The 27,500-nt window shown below is 40.0% G+C and overlaps 2 protein-coding genes across 4 annotated transcripts in view; one reads left to right on the plus strand and one right to left on the minus strand.

Annotated features, from left to right (window-relative positions):
- LOC147031143 (serine/threonine-protein kinase SIK1-like) overlaps positions 1–2,726 on the plus strand; it is a 94,785-nt gene extending 92,059 nt beyond the window's left edge. For both annotated transcript variants that reach the window (XM_085875933.1, XM_085875932.1), the window contains exon 15: positions 462–2,726. In XM_085875933.1, coding sequence (XP_085732059.1) covers positions 462–1,329 — 868 coding nt within the window. In that variant the 3' untranslated portion in view covers positions 1,330–2,726. The remainder of the gene's footprint in view (positions 1–461) is intronic.
- A 161-nt stretch (positions 2,727–2,887) lies between these two features.
- The window catches only part of ALG9 (ALG9 alpha-1,2-mannosyltransferase), an 83,985-nt gene continuing 59,372 nt past the window's right edge, over positions 2,888–27,500 (minus strand). The window contains exons 5-15 of one of the 2 annotated variants that reach the window (XM_085875934.1): positions 15,276–15,364; positions 14,146–14,281; positions 13,784–13,871; positions 13,523–13,628; positions 8,397–8,519; positions 6,383–6,537; positions 5,595–5,724; positions 5,129–5,261; positions 4,442–4,571; positions 4,093–4,223; positions 2,888–3,471 (exon numbers count right to left, since the gene is read on the minus strand). In XM_085875934.1, the coding sequence (XP_085732060.1) occupies positions 3,342–3,471; positions 4,093–4,223; positions 4,442–4,571; positions 5,129–5,261; positions 5,595–5,724; positions 6,383–6,537; positions 8,397–8,519; positions 13,523–13,628; positions 13,784–13,871; positions 14,146–14,281; positions 15,276–15,364 (1,351 nt within the window). In that variant the 3' untranslated portion in view covers positions 2,888–3,341. The remainder of the gene's footprint in view (positions 3,472–4,092; positions 4,224–4,441; positions 4,572–5,128; positions 5,262–5,594; positions 5,725–6,382; positions 6,538–8,396; positions 8,520–13,522; positions 13,629–13,783; positions 13,872–14,145; positions 14,282–15,275; positions 15,365–27,500) is intronic. The other variant, XM_085875935.1, reaches the window with a different exon arrangement.

Here is a 27,500-nt window from a genome sequence, read left to right on the forward strand (position 1 = left end):
CTCAAAAATCGGTTATCTGCCCCACTAAAAGATTTCCTTAATGAGCGCAGATTTTGGTGTAGTCAATACAATTGGGACATGAAGGGTGATGAAGGTGGTCAGGTTTCATCGAAATTGTGCGTGTAGTTTTGGAGAAGAGAGCAAATACCTATTTTGGTGGGAGGATCAACCCCCACGCCCCCCCCCCCACACCCCCAATGAGCGCAGATTTTGATGCGGGCAACACACCTTCGTTAGGCATCAGATATGAAGCTTGTGGCCAAGTTTCATCAAAACCGTGTGTTTGGTACAAGTGATAATGACTTCAGTGTTTACTCACTCACTCATCTATGGACACTGCTCGATCACTTAAGCTCACGCGACTAAAGTCCAGGTGAGGTAATAATAATGACATTAAGATGTTTCCCTCCCCATCTGTTATTTTTCTTGTAATTTACCCTCGTTTTCTTACATCATTACAGATTGCAGCAGCGGCGTCTGTCTCTGCACAAGCCAGCGGGCCAGCTCTCAACCCGACTCAGACAAATACAACTGGGATCATCCAGCCTTGTGAACTGCCAGCAGAATGTACCTACATTGGGCACTACCCTGGTTCATCCACACAATGGCCAGCTCAACGTCCTTCCATCAACCACTTCCGCTCTGCCGTCAACTCATGGCAGCCAGCACATCCAACCACCGACCATGACACTCTCCCTACCACATGGTGGGCAAAACCACCACCAACCACTAACCACCACCCTGTCCCTACCACATGGTAGCCAGCACACCCATCAACCACTCACGAACACCCTATCCTTACCACATGAGGGTCAACATAACCTCCCAATGTCTACCATGACCCCATCACACAGTGGCTCACACATCCAACCAATGACCACTGCGATGTCCCTACCACACTGTGGTCAGCAAATCATCCCATCATCAACCACCACGTTATTCCCAAACAGTGACCAACACATCATCACACCACCATCGACCACAACATTGTTCTTCCCAGGCAGCGGCGGGCACACAATCCCACCACCATCGACTACAAAGCTGTTTCGAGGCAGTGACCAGCACACCATCCAACCATCATTGACCACACTTTTGTTTCCAAGCGGCGACCAGCACGCCATCCAACCACCAACCACTTCCTTTCCATTTTCATCAAGTGCGCTCAATCCTTACCCATGGCTAGACGACAAGAGCAAACAGATGACCAATTTAGCAGCCGTTCTGACACCACCTCTTGTGCCAGCAGTCACGGAAAGCAGGTCAAGCAAGTGTGAGGAGAACTATGAAATCATGGATATCACATTATCACCTCAATCATCTTGCTGGTAGCAAAGCAAGACGGTAAGAAACATTTGACTCACAAAATGGCATTGTTCCTTTCCCCCCTTATTTGGCGCCAAAAAGCTTCAGTGGCCAGTCATGGAAATGGGCAGTGGGTGTAATGGATGACTGTGGTAAAACCACACAACCACAGTCTGTGAACACAAGTTTTCAAAGCCAAAATGTGGTTGTTGCTTCCGAAAATTAGGTTTCGGCCACCATTATAAAATGTCTTCCGACTGAACATGCATTAAGTATTTTAGTATTGAAGAGACAAGGGAAGAATGAGGAAGGTCTTTCTTTCCACAACAAAGTGACACTTCTTTTGCACAGAAGCTGAATAGCTTTTGAATGCATATGATGACAAACTAAATATGTAGAAATGTAAATAACAGTATTTTTGCTCCTCAAAAGGTTCCAGAGTCGTAGCGAAGGCCGGCGCCACGGTCAAACCCACAAGACTGGCTTACCCCACCTGAAGGTGTCCCTTCTGTGCTGGCCGAAAACCAAGGCCGAAGGCCAGCAAGCCTTACTGGGCACCGCAATCAACATGGGGAACAAGGACATCCACACGTTACATCATCATCATCATCATCATCATGGAACTCAAACATTGTCACGAAGTGATGAACCGTCAGGAATGACACTGAAAAGGCATCCCATTTAAATTAACCAACAAAAGCACTTTAAATGCAATGGGTTTGCATGTGATCCCAGTGAACCCTCATTGTGTACAGACAACTCTATCCCATTGTCCCTCTCCCTCCCTTCCAGTCACATGCAAATCCACTTACTAAACCAAAGCCAAAAGGCACAAATTTTGCCAAACTGCTCACCTGGCTATTACACTGCAGGAGATGTAAGAACCAACCTGAGCAGTATTACAAACTGCCCTTTGTCATTAACTTTGTTTGTTTGGTTTCCTGAGCCTGCTTTCTTTTCACGAATGTGGCCACTCTGCTGTTTATGGATTCCCACATGGCCTGCTTCGAGCTTGTAAGTCGTTCGCATCCTGCGAGTCGAGCATCGGATCCTGATGGGTTACGGTACGAAAGAGGACGCAGTGGCACCGAGTTCAAATTCAGCCGCTGCTCTGCTTGGTCCAGCAGTTGTTTTACGTGGTCCTACTCACTTGTCTGTGTAAAACTTTTGTCACCGCGACTCAGTTGTGTGCACCACTTTGGAATCGAGTTAACAGTATTGATTCCCAAACTGACGACGGTGGAGTGGGGTGGGAGACGATTCAATTCCCAAACACTGCCAATCCTACACCTCTCCAGCAAAACAATTAAATGTCGTTTTAGCAGACATTGTGCATTTCCAATCAAGCTCACTTAAAGGGCATTTAGTGATAGACAATGATGGTGTACAAATCGTTAATGATGAAAATAAAAACCCAAACTGTGTTTTGCCACTGTACGCTTCCCATATGTGGTCACCGATCGTGTAAGGGTGAGACCTGTCAGCTCGTCGCCTGGACGGCGTCGTCATTACAGGACCAAGGCCTCGGTGATGCGCAAATGGGTCACCATGAGTTTCGGGGTCAATAAAAAGCGGACGGTTTCGATCAGATTCCCACAGACCTTTTATTATCAGAACATCAGAGAGAATTAATTTTCTTTTACATTACGTTCATTCCCAGTGCTTTCAGGAAACAACTTCATGAACCATCTGTTCAGTTGGGTTTTTTAAAAGTCTGCCCACGTCATGGGACAAGCTTTCAATAAAAAATAATTACACCAACTATGGGATTATGTGAGCATTGCTTCCCTCTGACTCCCCATCCCATCCCCTCTCCCATTTATCTCGCCCTTCTTTAAGCTCACCTTTGTGGTTTTCGATGTGGATTAAGGACTTTCCTCTTATGAAGACGAAGCTAACTAACCCTGAGGAGGAATGCTGCCCAAGGACAATATAAAAGGATAATGCTGGACGGTGGGCAAAAAGGACAAACTTATCTAGTTTGTCTTGAGCATTAGACAACAATCTATGTTCCAGACAGACACAGGTCTGTTCACCAATCAGAGAGTTTGCCGATCCTGACGTTGAGCACTTCGTATTCTTCGGGCTTGCAGAACGCTGTAGTTACCATACGTCGTGTACTTTTCAGACAGAAATGGAATGTAGAATGCGCGAAGGAGACGGGACGATCTAGGGTGAGAAAAATCAAAGGGAAGTTGTAAGGAGAGGAATACAGTTGGGATTGCAAATTACAATAAACTAAAAGTAAAAACCTGTCAAGCCTGCATTCAAATATATGAAGGAAGGTCTTAAGGATGCAACAGAAAATGATTCTTAAAAGAGAGCTGAAAGGGACCAAAATGCTTTTATATTGTTTTTTTTATAGAGATGTAAATCCTTAAGGAGCTGGACGAGAGAGAGAAAGTGAGAGACAAAAAGAGACAAAGACAGAGAGAGAGTGCAAAAGGGTCAACAGAGTTGTTGGGGACCAGGTGGATGAGAACACAAGTCTGCAGTGTTTGCTTGTGTGGAGAAGGGGTTGGTGGTGGGGGGGGGGGGGTGGCTCAGTGGCTACAAAATCTCAAAGAGAGAGAAAAGCTTGAAATGCATGGGAGATACCACATGGTAACCAAATCGGTCATTTGAATTCACCTTCAATTATGCGAGAGTAGATTGACCAAACATTTAATGAATGAGAGCGATAACATCAAAAATCTCTTAAATATCCTGGAGCAGAGCATCAGAAGTTACTGCAAAATGAAAGAGGCCCATTGAGATGAAGCGGCGAGGTATCACATTTAAGTCACTGACCTCATTACGTCCAAGAAAGGCCGTTGCACCACAGATATCCACCTTTCAGTGTCGACCGTGTAGCGTGGCTCTCGCTCACTTGCTCGGCCCAGGTCCAGATCCACGAGGTAGTCACACCGAGCCAGATCAACCTGGGGATGACGCACCCATCACAGACCATAAACGTCAGTGTGTTGCTGGCTTCACTACATTGTACTGTACTTGGATCCATAGAGGGTTAATTTCATTTCAGTGGGCCCTCGACACGCACCACCGTCGTGCTTCATATTACGCTCGGTAAATGCAGACATTAATAAAAGGCAAATGCAACCCCTCCAACCACCACAAAACTCTGCGTCACGGCTCTTACATAGCGTGATGGCTCTTCATGGTTGCGATCGTTCATGTTCGGGGGAATGACACTTGTGGCGTTGGGGACAGCAGCGAAATGACGAGGCAACTGACCACGGAATTCCGATTGTAAAAATTCTAGCTGCCAGCTGTTGGGGAATTGTTCAACAGAAGGAAGGAAGGATCAAGGAGTGCCCTTTGAGGTTCTGTAGGTGGCTCGAGGATTTGCCCAAATAACATCTTTGGGTATTGACATAATGCCATATGAGAGTATGTTTTTCTCAATATAATCCAATGCACAGGATACAAGACCAATTGAATTGCAGGTAAACACCACCCACCACCTTTTGTACAAACAACATGTATGCCAAGATGCACAACGTACATTTCCATTCAGTGCACGCCGTGCCATAGGTGAACAGATTTATTGTTAAAATATGTTTGAGTGACAAGTTCCTTATGTTGTTGACAACCATGTGGTTGGTGAAACATGCAACCCTCAAAAAAAGTGCAGACAATAAACAATGCTAACACCAACAAAGAATAATAAGAAAGGCAGCAGAAAGGATCAGAATGACTGATAAGTGAAGAGTATTATTTGTATTTCCGATTGTAAACAGCACATATCCAGACACACCACCAGTATTCCTCGAAAAACTAACCAGCTTGTAATCATTAATTCTTATCGCGTCTTGCCGCAAAGTACCGATTTGGGAGGAAAAAGCTGGAAGGAAAGCGATGCCACTCTTTACCAACGCACAACGTCGTGTGTCGGCTCGCGTGCCCAGAATCCAGCAGCTGCTGGAACTCTGGGTACAAATCCAAGGGAGCGTGGTACCCTGAGGGTAGGGGGGGGCGATAATCCAAAAGAGGAATCGGAATCATTTAAAGTACCGAGATATTACATCCGGACACGAAAGCCTGATGGCAGAACAAATTTTGGTGTTTGTGTTTTTGCACATTTATTTATTTGTCACACAAGGTTGTACACAGTGGGATCTGTTACTCCTGGGCCCCATGCTTTGCATGCATGTCGTTGTGACCTACAAGTGGGCTGTCTGATGGTGTAAAGCAGTGAACAGACATTGTGATGCAGAATTCACCCTCCACCCAAATCACATGTTAAATCCCCTTGGTGGGGACACAAGAAGGTGCATCAAAGGACGAGTAACCTTTAAAGAGAGCAAGGCAGCGGGACAGTGACAGCACGGCAAACAGCAGGATCGTCGCGTGTGCCAGGAATCGTGATGTGTGCGTGTAGTGCTCCATCCGCAGCCGGCAGAACACGTAATGGTAATATTTCTGGGGAGGAGGCGAGAATGGAAGCAGATGTAGATCATGTCGCTCGGACAACCGCTCAAGTTTACAACATCTTCATAACTTTCATAATTTCTCGGTTATGTTTTGTTCTGTAACCAAGACGTTTCTCAGTTTGTTGTTTAACCTTATTGTATTCCCTAATACACAATCATTCAGTTATTTCATAAAAATGAGTCAACCAGCCATATTGTTTTGAAGTTTTCACTTAAACACCAATTAGTTGTTAGGACACAGTCCATTTAGCTCAAAGAGTATCAGGATATCTACTCCAAAGAGACACAGACTACATGTGGCCAAACAAATGCTTAATGATGCATCAATTGTGAACTAGGAAGTTGTCGGCACAAAAAAGGAGCAAGACCTGCATGATATATCGCCTTTAAAAATACCGTTAAACCAGTCAGTTACCTCTTGTGGCTCGGACAGAATGAAATCGATGATGGCCGAAACATCCTGAACGTCAACAAACGAAAACAGAGGACACTGTCTTTTGGCTCCACAACACAGGTGATTGGATAAAGCTATTTACCAAGTTGCCCTTTGATAAAATTGTTGGGGTTGAAGTATAAACAATCAAAAATAATATTTACCAGTAGAATGATTATTATAACCACCATATTTGCCATGGTAATAGCCCAACCTGCAGGGAAGAGAGTCCCATAGCGCTACCAAGGCAGAGCAGGGGAACGATGGGAAAGAGAAAGCGCTCCTCTTTGTGAGCCCTCGTCCCAAAGATGCACAGCCACAAGTACGGCGCACATAGCGTGAGCCAAAATGGCTTACCCAATGTCTGGACTGGAGTGGGTAGGAGGAGAATTAACATCAGATATGGGAGGAAAAAAAATTAACTTTCATCTTTGTTAATGAACAAACACCATAGAAAGAATGAAAGACGTTCAAAGAGAAGAAACAAAAGATAAAGTTATAGGGTAAACTCAGGGAAGGGGGTGGGTGGGGGGGAGGGGGGAGGGGGGGAGGACAAACGCCTGAGGGAGCAAAAGCCTTTTCTTGAACAAGGCCCATGATGGATCTTCACCACTTATGTTTCTGAATGGTTGCACTGAATGCATTCATGAGACAATGTGGAGAGTAACAACCAAAGCCACAAAAGCATTTTGTTCAGGCTAAACAAAAAAAAAAACTTATATTATTAATTATTAGGAAGGCAATGAGAGACATAAAAGCAATCGGGCTTCCAAAGCCAGTCGCCGACTGGGCATACAACGTCGTGCAAAGTCCTTCCTTGGCACACCTGAGCTTCTAACCATTTACAAAGCTTCCATCTGCAGTTTAGTGGAGTACTTGTATTTATTTATTTTTCGTATACATTGTCGACGCTCGTTTGAGAGCGAACACACAGAAACGCAAAACAAGGGGAGCAGGAGACAAGAGGGGAGGGAGAGAGAAGGAAAAAACAGTGGGGAACAGAGACATGAGGAGATCTGTGGAAGGGAGAGGGATGGGGCAGGGTATCGCAGGGTAAACAAGATGGACATTTCAGGTCCTTACACAACAGGGAGTTTCAGGAAGGAAAGCAGGTAATGTGAAGGATGCGGGTTTGGGGTGGATTAACAGGGGTAGAAAAGATCATGGTTTTGGATAGGGGAAGATAAGAGATGGTGGTGAACAGCTGTTTTGAAGACCTGGAGGGAAGAGTGGGATTGAAGAGAGTGAAGGAGTTTGTTCCAAAGGTGGGAAAAAAAAAGAATGAAAGAGTGAAGGTGAGCAGTGATTCTTGATTTTGGTAGTTTTACCACAAGGGGGTTGCTGGCAGACTTTCAGCGAACTGTGGAAATATGGGGGGGGGGGGGGGGAGGGACGGACGACATATCTCAGATAGAGCGGGAGCAGATACATCAGGGGGGGGGCAGAGAGGGTGCCAGACCGTGTCAAAAGCTAGCAAATATGTCTCGGGATATAGCTCTGATTTTATGTCTGGCATCGAATACCTCCATCCATTGTTGGGAGAGCAGAAGCAGCATATCTAGGGTAGAGTGACCTGGTCTGAATCCAAATTGATGATCGGAAATCAAGCCATTGGGAAAGAGGAAGGATTTCATGTCTGAAGCAATGATGGATTCCATAACCTTGCTGATGATTGGGTGAAGGCTGGGATCTGTTTTTGCACCTCTTTTATGCAGGGTGGTAATGTTTGCTGATTTCCAAGCAGATGGCAGATGACCTTGAGCAAATGAGAGGGTGAATAGAACAGAGAGAGGGTGAGCAAGAGCAGAGGAACATGTTTTTAGGACACGTGGGCTGATGCCTTCTGGACCGGGTGCAGAATCTGAGTCGAGGTTTGACAGCAAGCTCAACACCTTGTCAGGAGACAGAGTCCAGGAACAGCTGGGTGCGACTGGGTAAGGTAGGTGCAGAAAGCGATGGGTTTGGGACACAAGATTTAGAAGCAAACCTGGAGTACGATCTTGATTATCCCATGTCCCCCGCCCCATCCCTCTCCCTTCCACAGATATTCTATTGTCTTTGTTCCGTGCTATTTTGTGCTTCCCTCTCCACCATCTTGTCTCCTGCCTGGTTTTATGTTTCTGTATATTAGCTTTTACACGAGCCTCGACTTGGTATGCAAAAAAAAAAAAATCTGAGAAAAAGAAAGTCAGACACATGTAGATAGACAACAACATGCACACACATACCGTTATGTTTTCCAAGGAATGCATGAGCTATGAGGCTTAAAGGCAGGGACAGGATCGCCAGTGGAAACGCCACATTCAGGTTCAGGAATCCGTTCACCAGGTAGAACCACCAAGGTTCTGTCCCTAGTATGAAGAAGTGTAGAAACAAACAGGCACATCTGGTCAAGTTTGAAGGGGCATTGGAGATCCAACACAATTAGCGGTGTAATGGTTACAACGTTCACTTTGAGTCTGGGAGTTCCGTGGTTCAAACCCCAGCCGAGTGATAAAGACTAAAAATGGTAGGTGGTGCTTCATTGCTTGATGCTCAGCTTAGTGCACAGACAAACAGCCATATGTTGGCAATCATGATATAGGTTTCGATAGGACAAATGGCCTGTGTTGAAGTTCCTTGCAAGGAAACTTTCAAACATGACAGATATTCTCAATAACCAAAACATTGTTCATGTAATCTCACAAGCACCCAAACTGTTTCATAACATAGAGGAAAATGAAAGAAGAGTAGAAATCGACGGTGGCAGTATGGATCACCTTTGGACTTGCCACAGAAAAAACAAAACAAAAAAAATCACAGAGGGAGGAGAGGGCGGTAGAATCTCCCATAATGTACAGGAAGCCCTGGCTTAACATCGTCCCCGTTAAGGCCTAAGTAACATTTGCCACGGCTGCCGTGGGGTCTACAAAATCTACGGCCACTAGCATTTATAGGGCAGCAGCATGATTTCCATGGTCACACAATGTAGCAGTCACATATTTTTTATTTTTCGGGTAGCCGCACGGCGTATTTATAAATTGTGGAGACCGAAAACGTGGGGGTGCCGTACGGTCTTTGATTTGATGTGGTACGGTGACCTTAGGGCGTTCCTGCGGCGGCCATATAATTTTCAAGGCAGACACAAGGGGCCCGCAAGGCGACCGCAGGGGGGCCCTGAGGTGAACGTGCGGCCAGACGAACGGTAACGAGCGAGTTCTTTTTTTTTTACCAGTTCTTTTGTTTCGGCTTGTCGAATTGCTACGGCGAACGTAGAAATGAAATAAGTTATAACTCCGCGCTATAATTCCACGGCGACCCCTACGGCCTGAAAAAGATAGCCATACGACGTAGGGCCACCCTGAGGCCACCGCAGAAACTCTGCGGCCGCCGCACGTTTTTGTCAATTCAGAGGGCGTACGGACGCCGTATCCTCGCCATAGAGCAAATGTGACTTAGGCCTAAGTTTCATTATCAAGTTGCTGATCAATAAGACAGCAGGTCAGGTATGGGAGCATGCGCCGGAGCAGCGTGTCGCTGCGTCCACCTTCCGCTCCAGCGGCCTCCGTCTGGCCATCCCCCAGGCAGATGCCTGGCCCATCCCCATCTCCTTGAGATGCCAATCAACCTGCAACCACGAGGAACGTGATCGGCCCGTTGGCCTCCTCTACTCACGAGGCTCCCTCGCTGAGAGAATCTGGTGAGCAGGATCAGCGCCAGGAAAACGATCCACATGTCCATACAGCCACAGCTGACACTCACAGACTTTCCAGATAACAAATCTCATCTGAATCTATAAGCAACCACTCGTTGGACACAAAGTCTGACCAGCGATAGCCAAGTATTCCCCGAAGAGACCTGGTATCGAAGGAGTTCAAGTCTTACATCCATAAAACAAGACGTCGGGAAGCACCAAGGACCTGAAGACTCGGACTTTCAGTCTCCTGCACAGGTATCGACAGCCCCACACCACATGATCGAGTGAATACATGACTCCCCAAGCCATGACTCCCAATAAGACCAGTATTTACGGTATGGCTTACATACTGGCATGGTTTATACTGCAGCTTTATTAAAATGGGGGAAACCACGAGTTTGGTACTAATCAAAATAAAGACCATTGACTGCACCATCGTCCCAAGAAGAAAGCCAGACATATATATGTATATATATATATATATATATATATATATATATATATATATATATATATATATATATATATATATGTATATGTATATGTATATGTATATGTATATGTATATGTATATGTATATATATGTATATGTATATATATATATGTATATATATATGTGTATATATATGTGTATATATATATATATATATATATATATATATATATATATATATATATATATATATGTATATATATGTATATATATATATGTGTGTATATATATATGTATATATATATATATATATATATATATATATATATATGTATATATATGTATACATATATATATGTATGTATATATATGTATATATATATATATATATGTATATATATGTATATATATGTATATATATGTATATATATGTATATATATGTATATATATGTATATATATGTATATATATGTATATATATATATATATATATATATATATATATATATATATATATATATATATATATATATATATATATATATATATATATATATATATATATATATGATAGAGCCAACGCTTTGCTCAAAGTATGGTCCCAATCTCCTCCTCCACTGTTTGTGTTCAGGTGGACTCTTAGAACTTTTAACCATGTATTTTAAGGACATGGGATAGGGGAAATATCTGGCTTACAGCTCATGAGAGAGACAGGGCTGGTCTATTTAGATGTACAGAGGTTAAGGACGTACTTTCACGTGTTCCCTTGCCTCGGGTCATTCCCGGTCCATCATAGGTGGGACGTGTGGGGCGGTTATTGATCGGCTGTGCCAGGAGAGGGAAACTCCCCTCCCCTCAGCTGGTAATTGGTTATCCTTGTGGAAGGCGTGAGGTGGAGGGAGAGAGGGATAGGGGGTTGACACAGGGCCATGGGATTGGTCATGGGCGATCAGTCGTCAAGGAAAGGGCAACTGTCGCAAAAAAGCGTGCTTGTGCCTCACCTCTCTCTTGTGGCACTGTACGCTGAGAAGTGCTCTGCTCTGACTGCTGGATGACCTGCTGTGGTGAGAATGCCTGCCTGATCCCTCTCGGGATCTGGTCTGGTGCTTTTCTCTGCCCACAACACCCTCTAACTCACCCAGTTTGGTGTGCAAGATTGTATGTGGGGCTGTAGTGTGGTGTGATAAGTTATTGTGCCTTCTTTTTGCCCTTGTGTCTGGAATTCTGTGTAGTCTCACATGTACCAATTAAACTGAATAATTTTTTTAAGGCTGAGTGTACCTTGATTCCTGCTCTTTTGCCACACTGACGGTTCGGCTGCTTAATTTTTGCATACAGTCAAGGCTCATGGAAGAACTACAATACAGAATAGATTTTAGGACGCAACAGAATAAAGCAAACAGCAGAAAGAAAAGGGGGAGATGCCAACAGCAGGATTGAAGGACAGAATAGGCAAAGATGGACAAACATTGTGGGTAAGGATGAGGGGTAGGGGAGAATACAGGGGGTGGATAAGATGGATATAGAAGCAAACTCTCTGAAAGGAAAAATTGGAAATTTGGGGGCTGGGGTTGGAGGGATGGTTAACAGGGATAGAAAATACCATGGTTTTGGAGGAGGGATGATCTGAAACAGTGGTGAACAGCTGTCTTGAAGACTGAGAGGGAAGAATGAGATTGAAGAGAATGTGGAATTTGGTTTCAAAAGAGGAACAAATGAGTGGAGGTGAGCAGTGATTGTTGATTTTTGGAATTCCAATACAAGGGAGTTGACGAAGGACCATGTATGCACTGCAGAACCCAAAGGGGGTGGGGGGGGCACAAAACACGGAGTGGGCAGAGGGTGACCAGAAAGGAGGCAGTGAAAGACAGAGAGCCAACCAACCTGTCTGAAATTGCGAAGCGATACACCCATAGACTCAGCTTCATTGCGGGAGATTTCAATGATCTTGAAGGCCTTGATTTCCACGGCATCAAGCTGAGCAGGGTGTGTCGCAGGAGCGCCAGCCCAGATGGGAGAGCAGTATTCCATCAAGCAGAGGATTCCATAAAGATTGATAACCCTTGGAGGACTAAATTAGTGATGATCCTGTTTTATAACTAGCGTGTCATAAGCAAGGAAAAAAGAATGTCATCCGCTCGGGCGTCAGTGTGTGTGTGTGTGTGAATTATAAACCACCTCGTTTAATTGCCTAAACATTCCCTTCAGCGAGGTCAGTTCATGCCTCAAAGTAAAGTACGTTTGAGTGGGGGCCGTCCATGCGACAGTTGGTGTGTGTGGTGATACTCGACCCTCATTCCTCCAGAGAAAATTTTCAAGCAAAAAAATTAAGATATCCATCGGTTTTATTATAAATGTAAAAGTTTTTCTTGGCACATTGTATGGTCAGGATGGTGGAACAAGATGGTGTACAGTCTGCCAAACACAATGCTCGGGGTTGGGGCAGGGGGCTTAGCAGTGGGAAGGAGCTTACGGGAGGAATCTCCCCCACCCCAAGTGTGCGGCAGAAGAGCCCCTCCTCGGGCTCAGGGGCCTTGGGATACAAGGAAACCGCAATGACGCTGCAGGCCATAATGACGAAAATTATGGACCAAATAGGAGCTAGGTTCACAAAAATTAAGATTAAGGCTCAAATTAAACAGAATGACAACATGAAATCTAAATTAGCAAACACGGAAGCCAAATTCACAGACGAAATTAAACAGAAAAGACAATTTGAGAGCCAAATTCACAACTTGGGAACTAAATTGAAAAAAAAAAAGGAACATTTGCTCCATAAATGGGGAATTAAATTTAATAGAAAAAAGGCCTGGACATTCATTGTGGTTGCCAGCTTGTATTGTATGATAAAAACCAATCAAAGTAAGGGAGGTGGTGTTCGGGCCTGCGGAGGCATGGTTAGAGCCCCACGGAGGAGCGGTTAGAGCCCCGTGGAGGAGCGGTTCGAGCGAGTTTCACAACTTGGGCTGTTGTACTAAAACCATGCATATGATCAACATGTGTCATGTACAATTTCAATAAGTTTCAACTAATCCAGGCCTAATCTTTCCCATCCCTTGCTCTCCTATCCCTTGTTAGTCTAGTGACATGCTTTGAGAGGTACCATTTTGGAGTAATCGGTCAGATCGAGATCAAACCATTCTCAAGTATCGTATGACCCTTGGGAAAGCTTTGCTTCTTGCGTGACTCTTTCTTTAACTCACTCAGGACAATTATCCACATGCTTTTGATAACTGTGGCCATACCATAGAGATCGGGTCCATGACTCGTGAAGACGTTGTAAAACACCAAGTTCAGTGGGGAGCAAAGCCAGTGACCATAGTAGAAGCTGTCAATGAGAATAACAGGTCCCTGAAAAGGTTAAGAAAGTGAATTATTATGGGGTTGCGAGTACTGCACAATCAGAAAATAATACCATAAGCCTAACGCACATTACATTTTAACCTTGCACTTTAGTCATCATCCAACACGAGTGAGGTGTTAATTACGAAGGCAGAGCCATTCACCAGGAAGATCAGCAGGCTGAGCAAAGAGTAGCACACAAATGTCGTGTAACGCCTCCGAATGACAACGATGTCAAATGCTATGGGCAAGCTGTAGAGAAGGGAAGAAAGTGGTAAGGGGGTGAGGGGTGTAGGTAGAGGTATAGAAGGTGTACAAGAAGGTTTGTAAAAGGGTTATTTGTAATGGGGGCTAATGTTCCCTAAAAATTCCAAAAAGAAGCCCAATCCTTCCTCCCCCCCCCCCACCCCCTTTGAATCACAACCTCAAAGCATTTGCAAATATTTTAAGGTTGTCAGGTTCAAATGTTATTGGATGTGTTGTACTGGAAGATGAACAATGGGTTGAAGAATGGTGAGATTCTGACCCAAGCAAGGTAGTGAAAGGCCAGCCAATGATGGCAGAAGCAGCTGTAGCCAAAATGGCCGGTCCATCACGGCCTGCGAACCAGCAAGCCGAGGCAAGGGTCGACATGCACATGCCGAAACTGCTGGGTAGGAAGGCTGTAAAAACCACATGGTAATGATGAGAAACCAAGTAGAAAAAATAAAAACCATTAACATGAACAAAATCAAAGTTTATTACCAAGTCTGGGATCCTCAGCATTGAGCTCGGGTGAGTAAAATGATTCTGGTCGTTTCAGAGGAATGTAAAACCCACGTAAAATAATGGACTGAAGGAAGAGCAGCTTAAGTGTGGGTGAAGTCACATTGGACTGGAGCATTGCTTGCATGCCAAAAAACCCCAGTGGTTTTCAATATACAGGTGTGCGCCGATGCTCGGATTCTCAAGCAAACCATCAACAATGTCAAAGACACATCTAGCTTTGCATTATAAAATCATTCTCCCACCAGAAAGCGTTTTTGCAGCCACATCGACAACGAGAACGGCACTCGGAAGAGCCTGTACATCCACCAGGCTGAACAGTGTACATTTTGGGTCCCAACTGATGGGCTGAATCTGCACCCGTACATTAGCCAAAATCTAATTTGGCTTGCTCTTGGCAACTACTCAACTCGTCCACCAAGTTCCGTCCGAATCCGTCCGCAACTTTTTGAAAGATTGTGTTATATATATATATATATATATATATATATATATATATATAGTTTTAAGCCCGATCACTCAATGGTGAAGAATTACTTTCCCCAAAATCGAATCAATTCCTCCTCATCACATACCAAACATGTCCACAACTTTTTGAGATATCCTGCTTCAGGACAGAAAGACAGACAGACAAACAGGGGTGAAAACATAACTTCCGTCCACCTTTGCTTTGGTGGCAGAGGTGTCAAGACATTTGGTGCTGTAAAGACTGGGAGGATCAAAAGTTGCATAATTTAACCAAAAGGAAAATATTTTCACAAAAAATGAAAGGAACTTAGTATTGAAGAGCACCTCAAAAAGCATAAACGTGGAACAGTGCAACAAAAACTGATTCCATGTGAAACCACTTTGGCGTTCCCAAAACTTCAAGGAAACCATTTTCTGCCGTACCAGCTGATGAGATGAACATTCCAGGGGCAAGCGCAAGGAACACAAGTGTGAGACGCCCAGCATGCAGGCCAAACCGCTTGCAAACCGCCCTGCAATGTACACCATATACACGCTAGACTGTTCACTGGTCAACTGCAACCTCACCAAAACCACAACAGGGATGCAACCATCATAGGTTACAACACATATGTACTATTTTGGAGACTTTGTGGAGTGATCAAATGGTGTAAATCAATTAATCATCAAGCATGCAAGGGTGAGCCCAAACCTTTTGCTTCACATTTTAGAGCATTCTTAGACAATTTCATACTTTCATTGCAGGCACAAAAACAATTGAATGTATGTATTTGTGAGTGTGCATGCGTGCGCATTCCAGATGTGTTCTTCAAGCAACAATGCAGAAGTATAATGAGACCAGAGATATTAGAGACAGAAACTGGATTGGAAGGCCAATAAACTCACGAAAACAGATGAGCAATACTGTAACAGTTGTCCGTTCGGCCGAGCTGCATGGTTGAAATCCGGCGAGTGGCCTCAGTGCGACCATAACAGTCAACCGTTTCGGGGAACACCCTGCTGGATGATGTCTAAAAATCACGATACCTGGCAGCTTGAAGGAACCGAATCAGTCCAGCACTACGCTAATTAGACACCACACGTCTCGATCCAATGAGGCCGAGCGAGCCTGAGATGTGCAACGAGATATTATATGCGGTGTTGAGAACCGTCACAGTCAATTATCCATAAATGGGTCTTTCTTAATCACCAAATGAAGCAAGCATGGTTGACAGAATTCACCCTTAGACCAGCAGGTATAATATCAAGAAAGAATGCAGTGGTCATGGGGAAGAAAACTGAAGGAAGGCAAGCAATAATAATCAGAATGTAATAAATAAACCCCTTCACCCAATAACAAGACATACACACAATGAAATCAATGAACGATAGGAGACTTTAATTATCAAGAAGTCGGTGGATCAAGAAGTCAGTGGGACATCATTGCTGAACAAAAAAAATGAGACCCCCAAAAGTTCGCATTTGTCATTCTTCTTCTTTTGTGACAGTCAAACTGAAAATTGGATTAAACACCAATCTACTGCATTTTGTGGTAGGAAGGTGCAAACTGATCAAAATCAATAGCTTGAAAATATTCCACAAAAAGTACACAAAACTGCCTTTCTTTGTAAAGGAATAGGAAGAGATCAGAGGGGTGGGCAGGACTATGACTGTCAATCAGCATGATGGGGCAAGCCTACTAGATCGAAGTGTAAATTAAAGCCTGGATCTTAGTTTTGATCCAGGAAACCCATAATTCCAACTCTTCAGACTCCTCATTCAGCACCTTGAGGGCCCCCAAAACGAAATCTCGAGTCTCTGTAAAGATGATTGCATCATCGGCGAAATCAAGGTCAGAGATTTTGTCATTCCCAAACAATGCATCACAGCTTGATCTCTCTGACATCCTCCCAGGAATCCAGTCCATACAAGCACTGAAAGGTGTGGGAGCCAGTACACAACCCTGAAAAACTCCAGTAACGAATGGAAATATGTCGGAGATGGGATCACCACATCTCACAGTACTCTCAGTACCAAAGTGTAGTTCAGACATCAGATTGATCAGCTTTCGTGGCACCCCCCGAAGACCAAGAATCCTCGAGAGGGCATCCCGATTCACTGAATCGAACGCTTTACAGAGATCAACATAGGCTTAAAGCAGCCCCTGCCGAAACTCTCATCTGCATTCGGTGAGGACCTGAAGAGCAAGGATACAGTCAAACGTTGACCTCTTTGGTGTAAAGCCCGATAGCTCTGGACGCTGGTGCTCAAGCAGATGGTGGCGAACCCTATCAATAATTATTTGAGCAAAGACCTTGCCCGGCACTGAGAGCAGCGTCTGTCACCCCTCGGTAGTTGTTGTAGTCCTGGCGAATACCCTTCCCTTTCCAGACACGGACAACAAGGCCCCTCTTCCAGTCAGTTAGGATGATGCCTGTGTTCCAGGCAGAGTACAGAACTGCATGCAACAACATGACGACAGCATTTCCACCAGCCTTGACAAGTTCAGCATGGATGCCACAGATCCCAGGAGCTTTACCCCGTTGCAACCGACTCACCACAGCCTGTGTTTCCACAAACGAAGGTGGACGACAGATGATTGGAGGGATAGTAACATCCTGATATCCTACTCGACAGCTGGTGGATCAGCCTGGTACAACTGCTCAAGGTAACCGGCCTAGCAGGCCTTCACTTCGGACTCCTCTGTCAAGAGCCCACCACCCTCTGCTCTCACTGCAGTACACCAAGGGATGGGTTTTGAGGAACGTGATGCGTGAATTCTCCTAGAAGGAGGATGAGAATCACTTGGCCACAGGTGATGCTCTTCCCTCTCACAGATTCCTCGCACATTAGCCGACTTATCCACCCTTAGCACACGTACAGTTTTATGCATCAGCTCCCTGAACAGCTCAGCTCTGCCTTTCAGCCTTGCGACTATGGTAAATGGTATCCAGTGTCCCTTGAGAGACAAAATTCTTTTTCACCCTTCGGTGAGTTCCAAGACATCCAACGGCAACATCAAGGACGGTGGCCCTGAAGCCACTCCACAACTCCACCCGTCAATGCTCCAACTGCACTTAAACCAGCAAATAAAGGAATTAGAAATGGGAGAAATCCTCCACTCGTCTCTCTTATTGAATATTTTTTCAACATTGGTTTTGTCATTATTTTAAGTGAGCCAGTATCGTTCAAGATTTTAACCTGTTCTCTTGTGAGCAAAACATCAATTCTTACTGCTCCTTTTCTGTGAATTGTATTAACGTTAATCGTTCAAGGCTTTTGATTTTGAACACAAGATGATAGTTTATGAAGATTGATTTGATTAACATATATCCCAGTTGGTACTTTGCCACTCATTTATTCTCCCAAAATTATGTGAGACTAATCATAACACCATTATCTGTATTAATCTGTAATTCTGTTTCTTCCAAAAGCAAACAATATGCATCAACTTCTTCACTCTCTCCTCTTTCAATGTATAGGGAAGTATTCACTCGATAAGACTTTATAGTTTCCTTTTGAGCACTCAGGTCAAACGCATCGATTGTATACAAACTTTTAAATGCTGTCATATCCAAAATAGGCTCTTTATATCCATTACTTTCACATACCTTTTGATAAGACTTGTATGCTTCAGCATAATCATTTTTTTCCCAATTAATTTCAAATCTATCTCGTGGATAAAATGTTCCATCTAGAGAAACACGAAGTTGTTTCACCTAAGCATTATCACTCAATGCATTGTTCTTATCAGTAGCAGTATCGCCATCTGGTTTTTTTAAGTGATCCACAGATATCGTGGCTTTCCTTCCAGAACACCCAAATTCCACGTGTAAGTGGTTTGGTTTAGTTTAACGTGTTGACATCTTCTTTTGAGGTATGATACACTGGGTGGTTTCTTTGAGTTAAGTCTTCTATTCAACATCTCTTCTGTTTTAAGATTAGGAGTATATTCACTAATATACCAACTCATTTCATCAATTACAAATTTATTCTGCTCACCAAAAGCACTTCCAACACCAAAAAGTAATCCATTTTCATTATCATTCCTTTGTAGTTGAAATCTAATTTTAAGCCCATACAGAACATTATCATGATCACAAAATCCAAATATACCTTTAAGAGGAACTGCCACAGTAAAACCATTCACTACTTTTGTATCATCAGCATACGTTTCTTTCCTTTGAGTATATCCAGGGTCTGTGGTTGTTCCCGTTGACATATCAGGAATAAAACCTCTGACAGCCCCCTTTCCCATTCTATCACTGAATGAATATAGTGTAAATTTCATCATTTCAGATACAGTCGAGACATAATCAACCGCTTCACCTTATTGTGTTCCAATGTACAAACGAACACTATCAAACATTTTCCAGAAGAAATCATTTACGAGTGTAGCGTTTGTGTTATTCCCAGCCTTAGTAAATTTACACAACAAGAAACTTTCGGATAGATTAAAATAGGTTTGTTGATTATTTATTTCAAAACTTTTGTACCATTTGCATTTCAGTCTGTTCCAGTTATTGCATTTACCTTGAAGTAATCCTCTTTTCTGGTGGAGTTTGAGATGATAATAGTATCATCCAAATCATCGATACTATCAATTGCTTCCATACTTGTACTTATTTAGGAAAAAAAGATGTTAAAACTTTTGAAACCCTGACCCAAGTATTTGAATTATTTTCTGTCATTCTTGGGGGGACAACTGAGTTTTGCCTTTCTTTATTTCTTTAATTGCTTGTAATTGATGAGATTCCTTTTGGGCATCTTTTATGCTCTTTACAGCACCTGCTACATTTCCCACAGCAGAAGCAGTTGAACCAATTAGGTCTTTATGTTTAAGAATAGTTGAACCAATACCCATTAGAGTATCAAGTATCCCATCTCCTCTAAATTGATGTCCGACACCCTTTTGTCTCTTAGGTTTATAGTATCCTCTACCAAGATACATACCTTCACCCTTGTAGTATGGAGAAAGGAACATCCCATCCACTGTAATTATTTCATATTTTCTCAACTCGTGTTTCCTCACAAAAACCATCGTATTTATTTATTGGAAAACTTCACGTAGGTGAATTCTGATGGATATAACTTCTCCATTAAAATAAATCATACGATTATCTTGGTCGGTTATCCAAAAATTTACTATATGTATGGTTTTTCCTGACACTGGGAGATAAACCAGATTTTTGGGTTCCATATTGAATTTATAACCAATTGGAGTTGAGTATGCGCTGAATGAAAATATTGTATTTGTTTTTATTCCAACATTATAAGCACCATCAATCAAATCACAGTGAATTGATACCGAATTTATTCCTGAGGATATTTGAATGACGTTATCACTGTAAAACGTCCCATTAGTTTCAATCTTTTTTTGAGGAGAAACCCAATGACTCTCTAAATGAATTCTCTATTGTGAAATCAACCTTGTAGTTATTTTTAAGTTTTATCGTTGATTTTGAAGTATGTTTTTGAATGTCTATAACAATATTTTTTGGTTCATCACCCTGTTCTTTCATAAGACGAGCAATTTCAGAAGATATTTGAGAAATCTCATATGCTCCGGGTGAGACTGTTATCCTTTTGCATCCACTTCCCGGATTATAACTAAACTTGTCAATTTTCTCAGTTATATTAAAAAAGGTATTATAACTTTCCATGGACAATAAAGATGCCTCATATTCTTTTGTTGTGTCAAGTTGTAGTGGGTATGGGAATGAAGATGTGTGGTCGCTTGTTGTGAAATTAAAACTCAGGATTGTGCTTCTCATCTTATTTAATATGAGATAAAATGTCTTTATATTGAGATTTATTCATTATTTTCATGTTCATCAACTGGTCCAAAATGGCTGATGCTTCATTAAAACAATTATTTCCAGCCTTCTTACTACCTAACAACAATAACAGTCGATTAACTAATTGCGATGGGTCATTTGGAAGAAAACTAACACCTGAACCAAGGATACTTAAGCCTGAATAATGTGTTTCTCCTTCTCATTCTTGCGACGTTTACCAGAAAGACTAACCCGATAATCAACAGAGTTCAGCAGATCAATATATACTCTATCATCATTATTTTCCTTATCCAATGGTTTATCAAAATACTTTGATTCATTCCTCACAGTTGAAGCTTGTCTTCCATCTTTTGTGAGAAGAAACATTAATCTGCGGGTTAGTTTAACAGGGGGTTGAGCAGACCTCCAGAACCTTAATTAATCATTAAATTTCAAACCCTTTTCTTGAACAAGATGAAATATTGCTGATTATTCTGTTGGAATGAGTCCTGCTTTGGTTTTTGATTCCGCTGAATATTCATTGTTTTGAAGAGCATTCACAATATAAGCAGGGGGGCGATTAATCTCTTCCAGTTGTTGAAATAATCCTTCATCATCATATTCTAATTCACCTATATGCTCTAATTCTTCCTCTGTCATTTGATCAAAATCTTTTAACATTTGAAGTTTTTTTAGGAGTATATTCTACTATGGGAACTGTGGAAACATCGACAATTTTTTCTTTGGAAGTTTTTAAAAGTGGTTTAAAAAATTGATCTTGTTTTCTTTCAAATGCTTCTTCACCCATTAGTTTCTGTCTGCGTTTCTTCTTTATGTCTTCCTGTTGTTTTACAACTTTTGAAACCAACTCTTGATGTTCCTTAAATCTTCTTGCTCTTTCTTTCACATCCATTTATTTATTGGAAAATATCATTTAATATCTCATCTTGTTTCACAACAATATATTTATATTTTTCAGTCATGTGCTTCATGTAATCTGCAAATTCTTTTTTACTGCATAATGTAGAACAATTATCTCTCCAAAAATTATTTATATCTCTTGAATTTAACTTGAATAAAATAAAAGTATTGGCATTGTTTCTGATGGAACGACGAGGAAGTTGAAAGTACGATTGACTAAGATAAATACAATTACAAGAAGAATGCCTCCCTATTGTGTAGTAGCTGTCCATTACCATTTGGTTTCTCTCATTAACACAATCATCAAAGATAACAAGTTTGTTTTTTGATTTATCCAAATCTTGGGGAGACGGTATATCATCCGTATTATCACTAAGAATACAAGTTATCGGTTTTGATTTCTTTTTACATCTCTGTGTATCACAAAATAGTTGTATTATATCTTCAATGTTATAATCATTAAGGTTTTTTTGAAGTTTAAATAAACCGATTATATCTTCTTTTTGAAGACCAGCATTAAAACCTTGTGAGTAGTTGATACTCTGGTTGAAAACTCGACTTTGTGAAAATTATTAAATTATCATAATCGAAAAATTTGGGAGTCAGGAGCATCTTCAAATGTAAGCAGGTTTTTCCGCATCCGCTTGAACCAACTACGAGACATCTTCATGAATTTGGGAGATTTTTATGGTTGTTAAATTTTATCTTATTTTCCCAAATGGGTAAAAAATCATTCATTTATATATTTGGAAAAAAGGTTATTTAATTTATTATTGGCTTTTTTAGAAACTCCATATTTTATCCTAAGTTCAGGTTTAATATCAAGATAATCCATTATTTTATTTATGCAATATCTTGTGTTGATATTTCCCTGAAAATCACATCCATGAATAATATATAACAACAATCCTTTGAACATTTCTCTAATACGTTCAGTTTCTTCCCTTGTAAGGAAAGGTGTGTTATCACCCTCATACTTTACATTCATTTCTCGAATCAATCTTGCAAAGTAATTAATTTTTGGTGTAAATCTAAAAGAATTATTTTCCTTTTTATATTTTTTATTATCATTAATTAGAAGATAATCACAGAATATACATTGTTTATAGGCTTTTGACTCTGTGTTTAATCCCACTCTATCACACGCAGGGCAATTCTCAAATTTGTCATATGGAGAATCAGGAAAGTCTAGCATATTTACAAAGTAAAACTTCACTTAACGAAAATTCATCTATACTTTCAGTTGCATATTGACTCATATTTAATAATATTACCATCGATATCTTTATACTTTTTTCATTACCAGATTCAACCACAACATTTTTTATATTAAAGGTAATTTTAAAATGATCCATCAACTACTATTGAACGAAATGTCATTTCACCTGATATATTAACATCCTTTATTTCATCAGGATTTACATATTTAGGGTTGTTGAAAAAAAATGCAAATTCCTCCTTGCATATTACAGATGGTCTTATCTTTTCTTTCTAAAGCTTCATCCATAAGGTTTTTATTTTTTGACACTTTTTCTTGTTTCATTGCTTTTTCTAGTTTTGAATATATTACCAGAAGGAGAGGAGAAACTTTTGTTAGCGATACTTTAATTGATGTTCTTCCAGGTATACTAAAAGCCCTTCCACTGAAGGAAATTGAAGAACTCATCTTATCAATCATTATTGTTTTTATCCAATAGTTGTTATATTTATCTTTGTTCAATTTTACATCCTTGACATATTTCTCAGTATCTTTAACAAATGAAGAGATTGATTGAAACTTGTCTTTTGTGTCTTGAAACATTGTATTTATTAAGTGAAAAATGTTGGAGGTTAAAATGGCTTTAAGCACAGATTCACCTATAAATTAAACAAAATTTTCATCAAGAAAATTTTAGTTTAAGCAAAGTTTTATTATATAAATATGGTGAATACAACGTACTGCGATGTTTGTAATCACGAATATAAATATTATAAAAAAACACCTTCGAACCAACAAACATACATTTAATCTATTTCATCAAATATCTCCTCTTGAGTTGGAAAGAAAACATTGTGATATCTGCTCAAAGGATGTTTTGAAGAGGAGTTATAATAGACATCTTCAATCACAAAAACACAAGAAAAATGAGTTTAAAGTAAAGGGAGACCATTATATTGAAAACACTGATGGGGCATTTTAAGGGCATATAAAAATAAGGATTTTTCAATTTGGAGAACCCGGTCCATCATCAATAGCTGAATCAATTGAAATAGTGAAACCTGATGTTGAAAAAGTTATTAGAAAGACATTAAAAGAAATGAAAACTTTAAAGTTTTATATGGGAGTGAAAATGAATATGAAAAGACAAGATGAAGAACAAACTCCTTATATGACAACAGATCTTCATTTTATAACATCATTTCAAGATTTTTTGAATAGTGGGGTTTATGAAGAACTATCAAGACAAGAGGAGGATGTTGATAATACAGTGGTAGGAGGTGGATTTAATATTTAAAAATACCCCCAAGAGGGAGTGCCAGTCATCTCTGCCAGAGGTCGAAAGTAACTCTGTGCCAGACTGGAATAGGGGCAGTTCATAAAGTACGTACGCTCTACTTCCACGTTTCAAAACCACCCACCCCCCTCTGTATGCAGGCTAGTGACCACCCACCCACCCCCCTCATACATCGCTAATCGCTTGCAAAGCCAGCAGTTCCTTATGAACCGATGTTTGTAAGTCATGACGATGCAGTCCCGAGCGGTGTAATTTACCTTTTTCTTTTAATATCACAGCACGTCATTTATGAAAATAAAAGTACAAATTGACATTAAATTGACATTTAAAACAATGTTAATGTCATAAATGAAAGTAAGTGTGCATATAAACTTGTATTCCATCGTTTTAGTTAAATCTTACAAAAGCTTCAAATGTAATATTTGTCTCGGAGAGTTCCGGTTCTTAATTTTTTAATACTTTTTTTTTGTATGTACGTACTTTATGAACGACCCATACGGGGAATCAGAACGAAGTTTGAAGGGCTATAAAATCGGAACGAGAGCAAATTTTAAAAAAATGGCTCAAAAAAAAAATAGTATGTATTATCTGAATCACTAATAACATTTGATCTCTCTTGATAAATGAGGGAGGAGATACGATTTGAAATCGACGATTTTCACAAATTTGACAGCCTCGTGACGTTGACCTCGAAAGTTATATCGTTGTGCATGTCTCATCAACCTCTATCCATTCCACTATTGGTTATTTGTCTCCACTCAGTTTGATTGTGGACGGACGGACCGACAGACTTCGAGACTGGGGTTATTAGGTCATCTCTACCGAGATGATAGAGATGACCTAAAAAAATCATCTTTTTAGATATACACATTCTAAAATCAAACCCTCTTAAAGCTTCTTCTTATATTGAATAACCAAAAGAAACAAAACTAAAGAAGACAGTTGCTAATATTAAGAACAATGATAATAAATGCTTTCTCTGGTCTGTTCTTGCTCACAGACATCTACCAAATTGTAATTCAGAAAGAGTAAAACAATATATGAAATATTAGAATACCTTGGATATTAAAGATTTTAAATTCTCAATGCCACCAACAGATATTCCTAAATTTGAGAAAAAGAATAATCTTTCTATTAATGTATATGGATTAACGGATACAAACAAAGTTTAAATATTAAAAATTTCAAACAACTATAAAAATGAAGAAACACACATACAAATACAATCACATACAAATAAATATCAAAAACATATTCCTTGTGGTTCTGTTATTATATAAAATCATCTGTTGGAGAAAAGTATAATAAACTTGAACATTATAGTGGGGAAAAAGCTTCACAAGAGTTTGTAAAACGATTAGAAAAGGATTGTACAAGACTAATTAAGTTAATGAAAGAAACAAATGAACCGATGAAATTAACCGAAGAAGAAAAATTAGAATTTAGAAAGAACAATATCTGTCATATTTGTGAGGAGGAAATTGAAGAGTCTAAAGTTGGGGATCATTGTCATCTTACTGGTAAATATAGAGGTCCTGCTCATTCCTGTTGTAATCTTAATTATAAATTTCCTTCTTTATTCCAGTCTTTCTTCACAACAGCGCCAACTATGATACACATCTATTTATAAATGAACTTTCAAAAACACCAGGGAATATTTCTGCCATAACAAACACAAGTCAAAAGTATATTTCATTTACAAAAATGATATTCACCAAACTTTTAACTCATATTAGGTTTCTAGATTCCTACAAGTTTATGGGAACACCACGAGCCTACCGAGCATCAAATCTAAGCTCCACGGGGTCTTTTCCAAATCTTAATTCATTCTTTCCAAAAGAGGAAATTCTAACTAAAGAGGAAATTCAGATTAAAGAGAGAATTCAAAGTAAAGAGGAAATTCTAATTAATGAGGAAATTAATGAAGAAATTCTAACTGAAGATGAAATTCTAATTATAAAGAAAATTCAAACAATGAATGAAATTCTAACTAAAGAGGAAATTCTGATTAAAGATGAAATTCTGATTAAAGAGGGAATTCTAACGAGAGAGGAAATTCAAACAAGGAATGAAATTCAAAGTAAAGAGAAAATTCTTACAAGTAAGGGAATTTATCCTGATGATTATATGGATTCATTTATGAGATTTAAAGAAACACAACTTCCTTCAAAAGAAAGTTTCTATAACAACCTTTATGAAGAAGAGATAAGTGATAAGGAATATAAACACGCACAAGAAATTTGGAAAATATTTAAGATAAAGAACCTTGGAGAATATCATGATTTGTATCTAAAAACAGATGTCTTATTGTAAGCTGATGTGTTTGAAGCTTTTAGATCACTCTGTCAAAATAAAAATTGTTATGGATTAGATCCTGCCCACTATTTCACAGCTCCTGGTTGAGCTTGGAGTGCAATGTTGAAAATGACAAAACAAGATATAGATTTAATCAGTGATGTAGATATGCTTTTGATGATTGAGAAGTCGAAGAGAGGTGGAATATCACAAGTATATTCAAAAAGATATTCTAAAGCAAATAATAAATATCTTCCAAATTATGATAGTGAAAAAGATTATTTGATGTATTTTGATGCTAATAATTTGTATGGATGGGCAATGTCTCAATCTCTGCCTTATGGTAAATTAGAGTGGGTGGAAGAAAAGGATTATGAAAAGGCTTTGATGAATATTGTTATTTCTTCTCAAGAGGAATTGAATGAGGAAGAAGAAGGTTAATATTTTGAAGTTGATTTGAGGTACCCGAGTGATCTTCATAATAAGCATAAAGACCTTCCTTTTGCATGTGAGAAAGAAACCCCAAAGAAAGAATGGTTAAGTGATTATCATAAAAGTTTCAATATTAAAGGCAAATCAACAGAAAAGTTATTAACATTCTATGATAAAGAGGGATATATTTTGCATCAGAGAAGCTTGAAACAGTTTTTGAGAGAAGGATTGAGAGTAGCTAAAATTCAGAGAGTTTTAAAATTTAAACAAAGTCCTTGGATGAAAAAGTATATTAAATTCAATACAGATATGAGAACAAATACAAAAGTAAAATTTGAAGGGGAATTCTATAAATTGATGAATAATGCTGTCTTTGGAAAGACAATGGAGAATGTTAGAAACAGGCAAAACATTAGATTTGCAACATTTTGGAAAGAAGCTTCTAGATTGATAAATAAACCAAGTTTTAAGAGAGAAGAGGTTTTTTCAGAGAACTTTTCTGCTATTCATATAGAAAAGGAAAGTATTGTAATGGATAAACCAATTTATATTGGAACAGCAGTTCTTGATTTATCAAAGATATTGATGTATGATTATTTGTATAATGGCTTAAAAAGAGTATAGTGAAAATGTTTCATTGTTGCATATGGACACTAATAGTTTTATCCTGGATATAAAAACTGATGATGTTTATAAAGATATGAAGAAAAATATTGGAGTATATGATACAAGTAATTTTAGTAAGAAGA

Source organism: Eptatretus burgeri, chromosome 3 (genome assembly GCF_056783735.1).
Source record: "Eptatretus burgeri isolate ZD-2024b chromosome 3, Ebu_testis_v1, whole genome shotgun sequence".
In the NCBI taxonomy this organism is placed as follows: domain Eukaryota; kingdom Metazoa; phylum Chordata; class Myxini; order Myxiniformes; family Myxinidae; genus Eptatretus; species Eptatretus burgeri.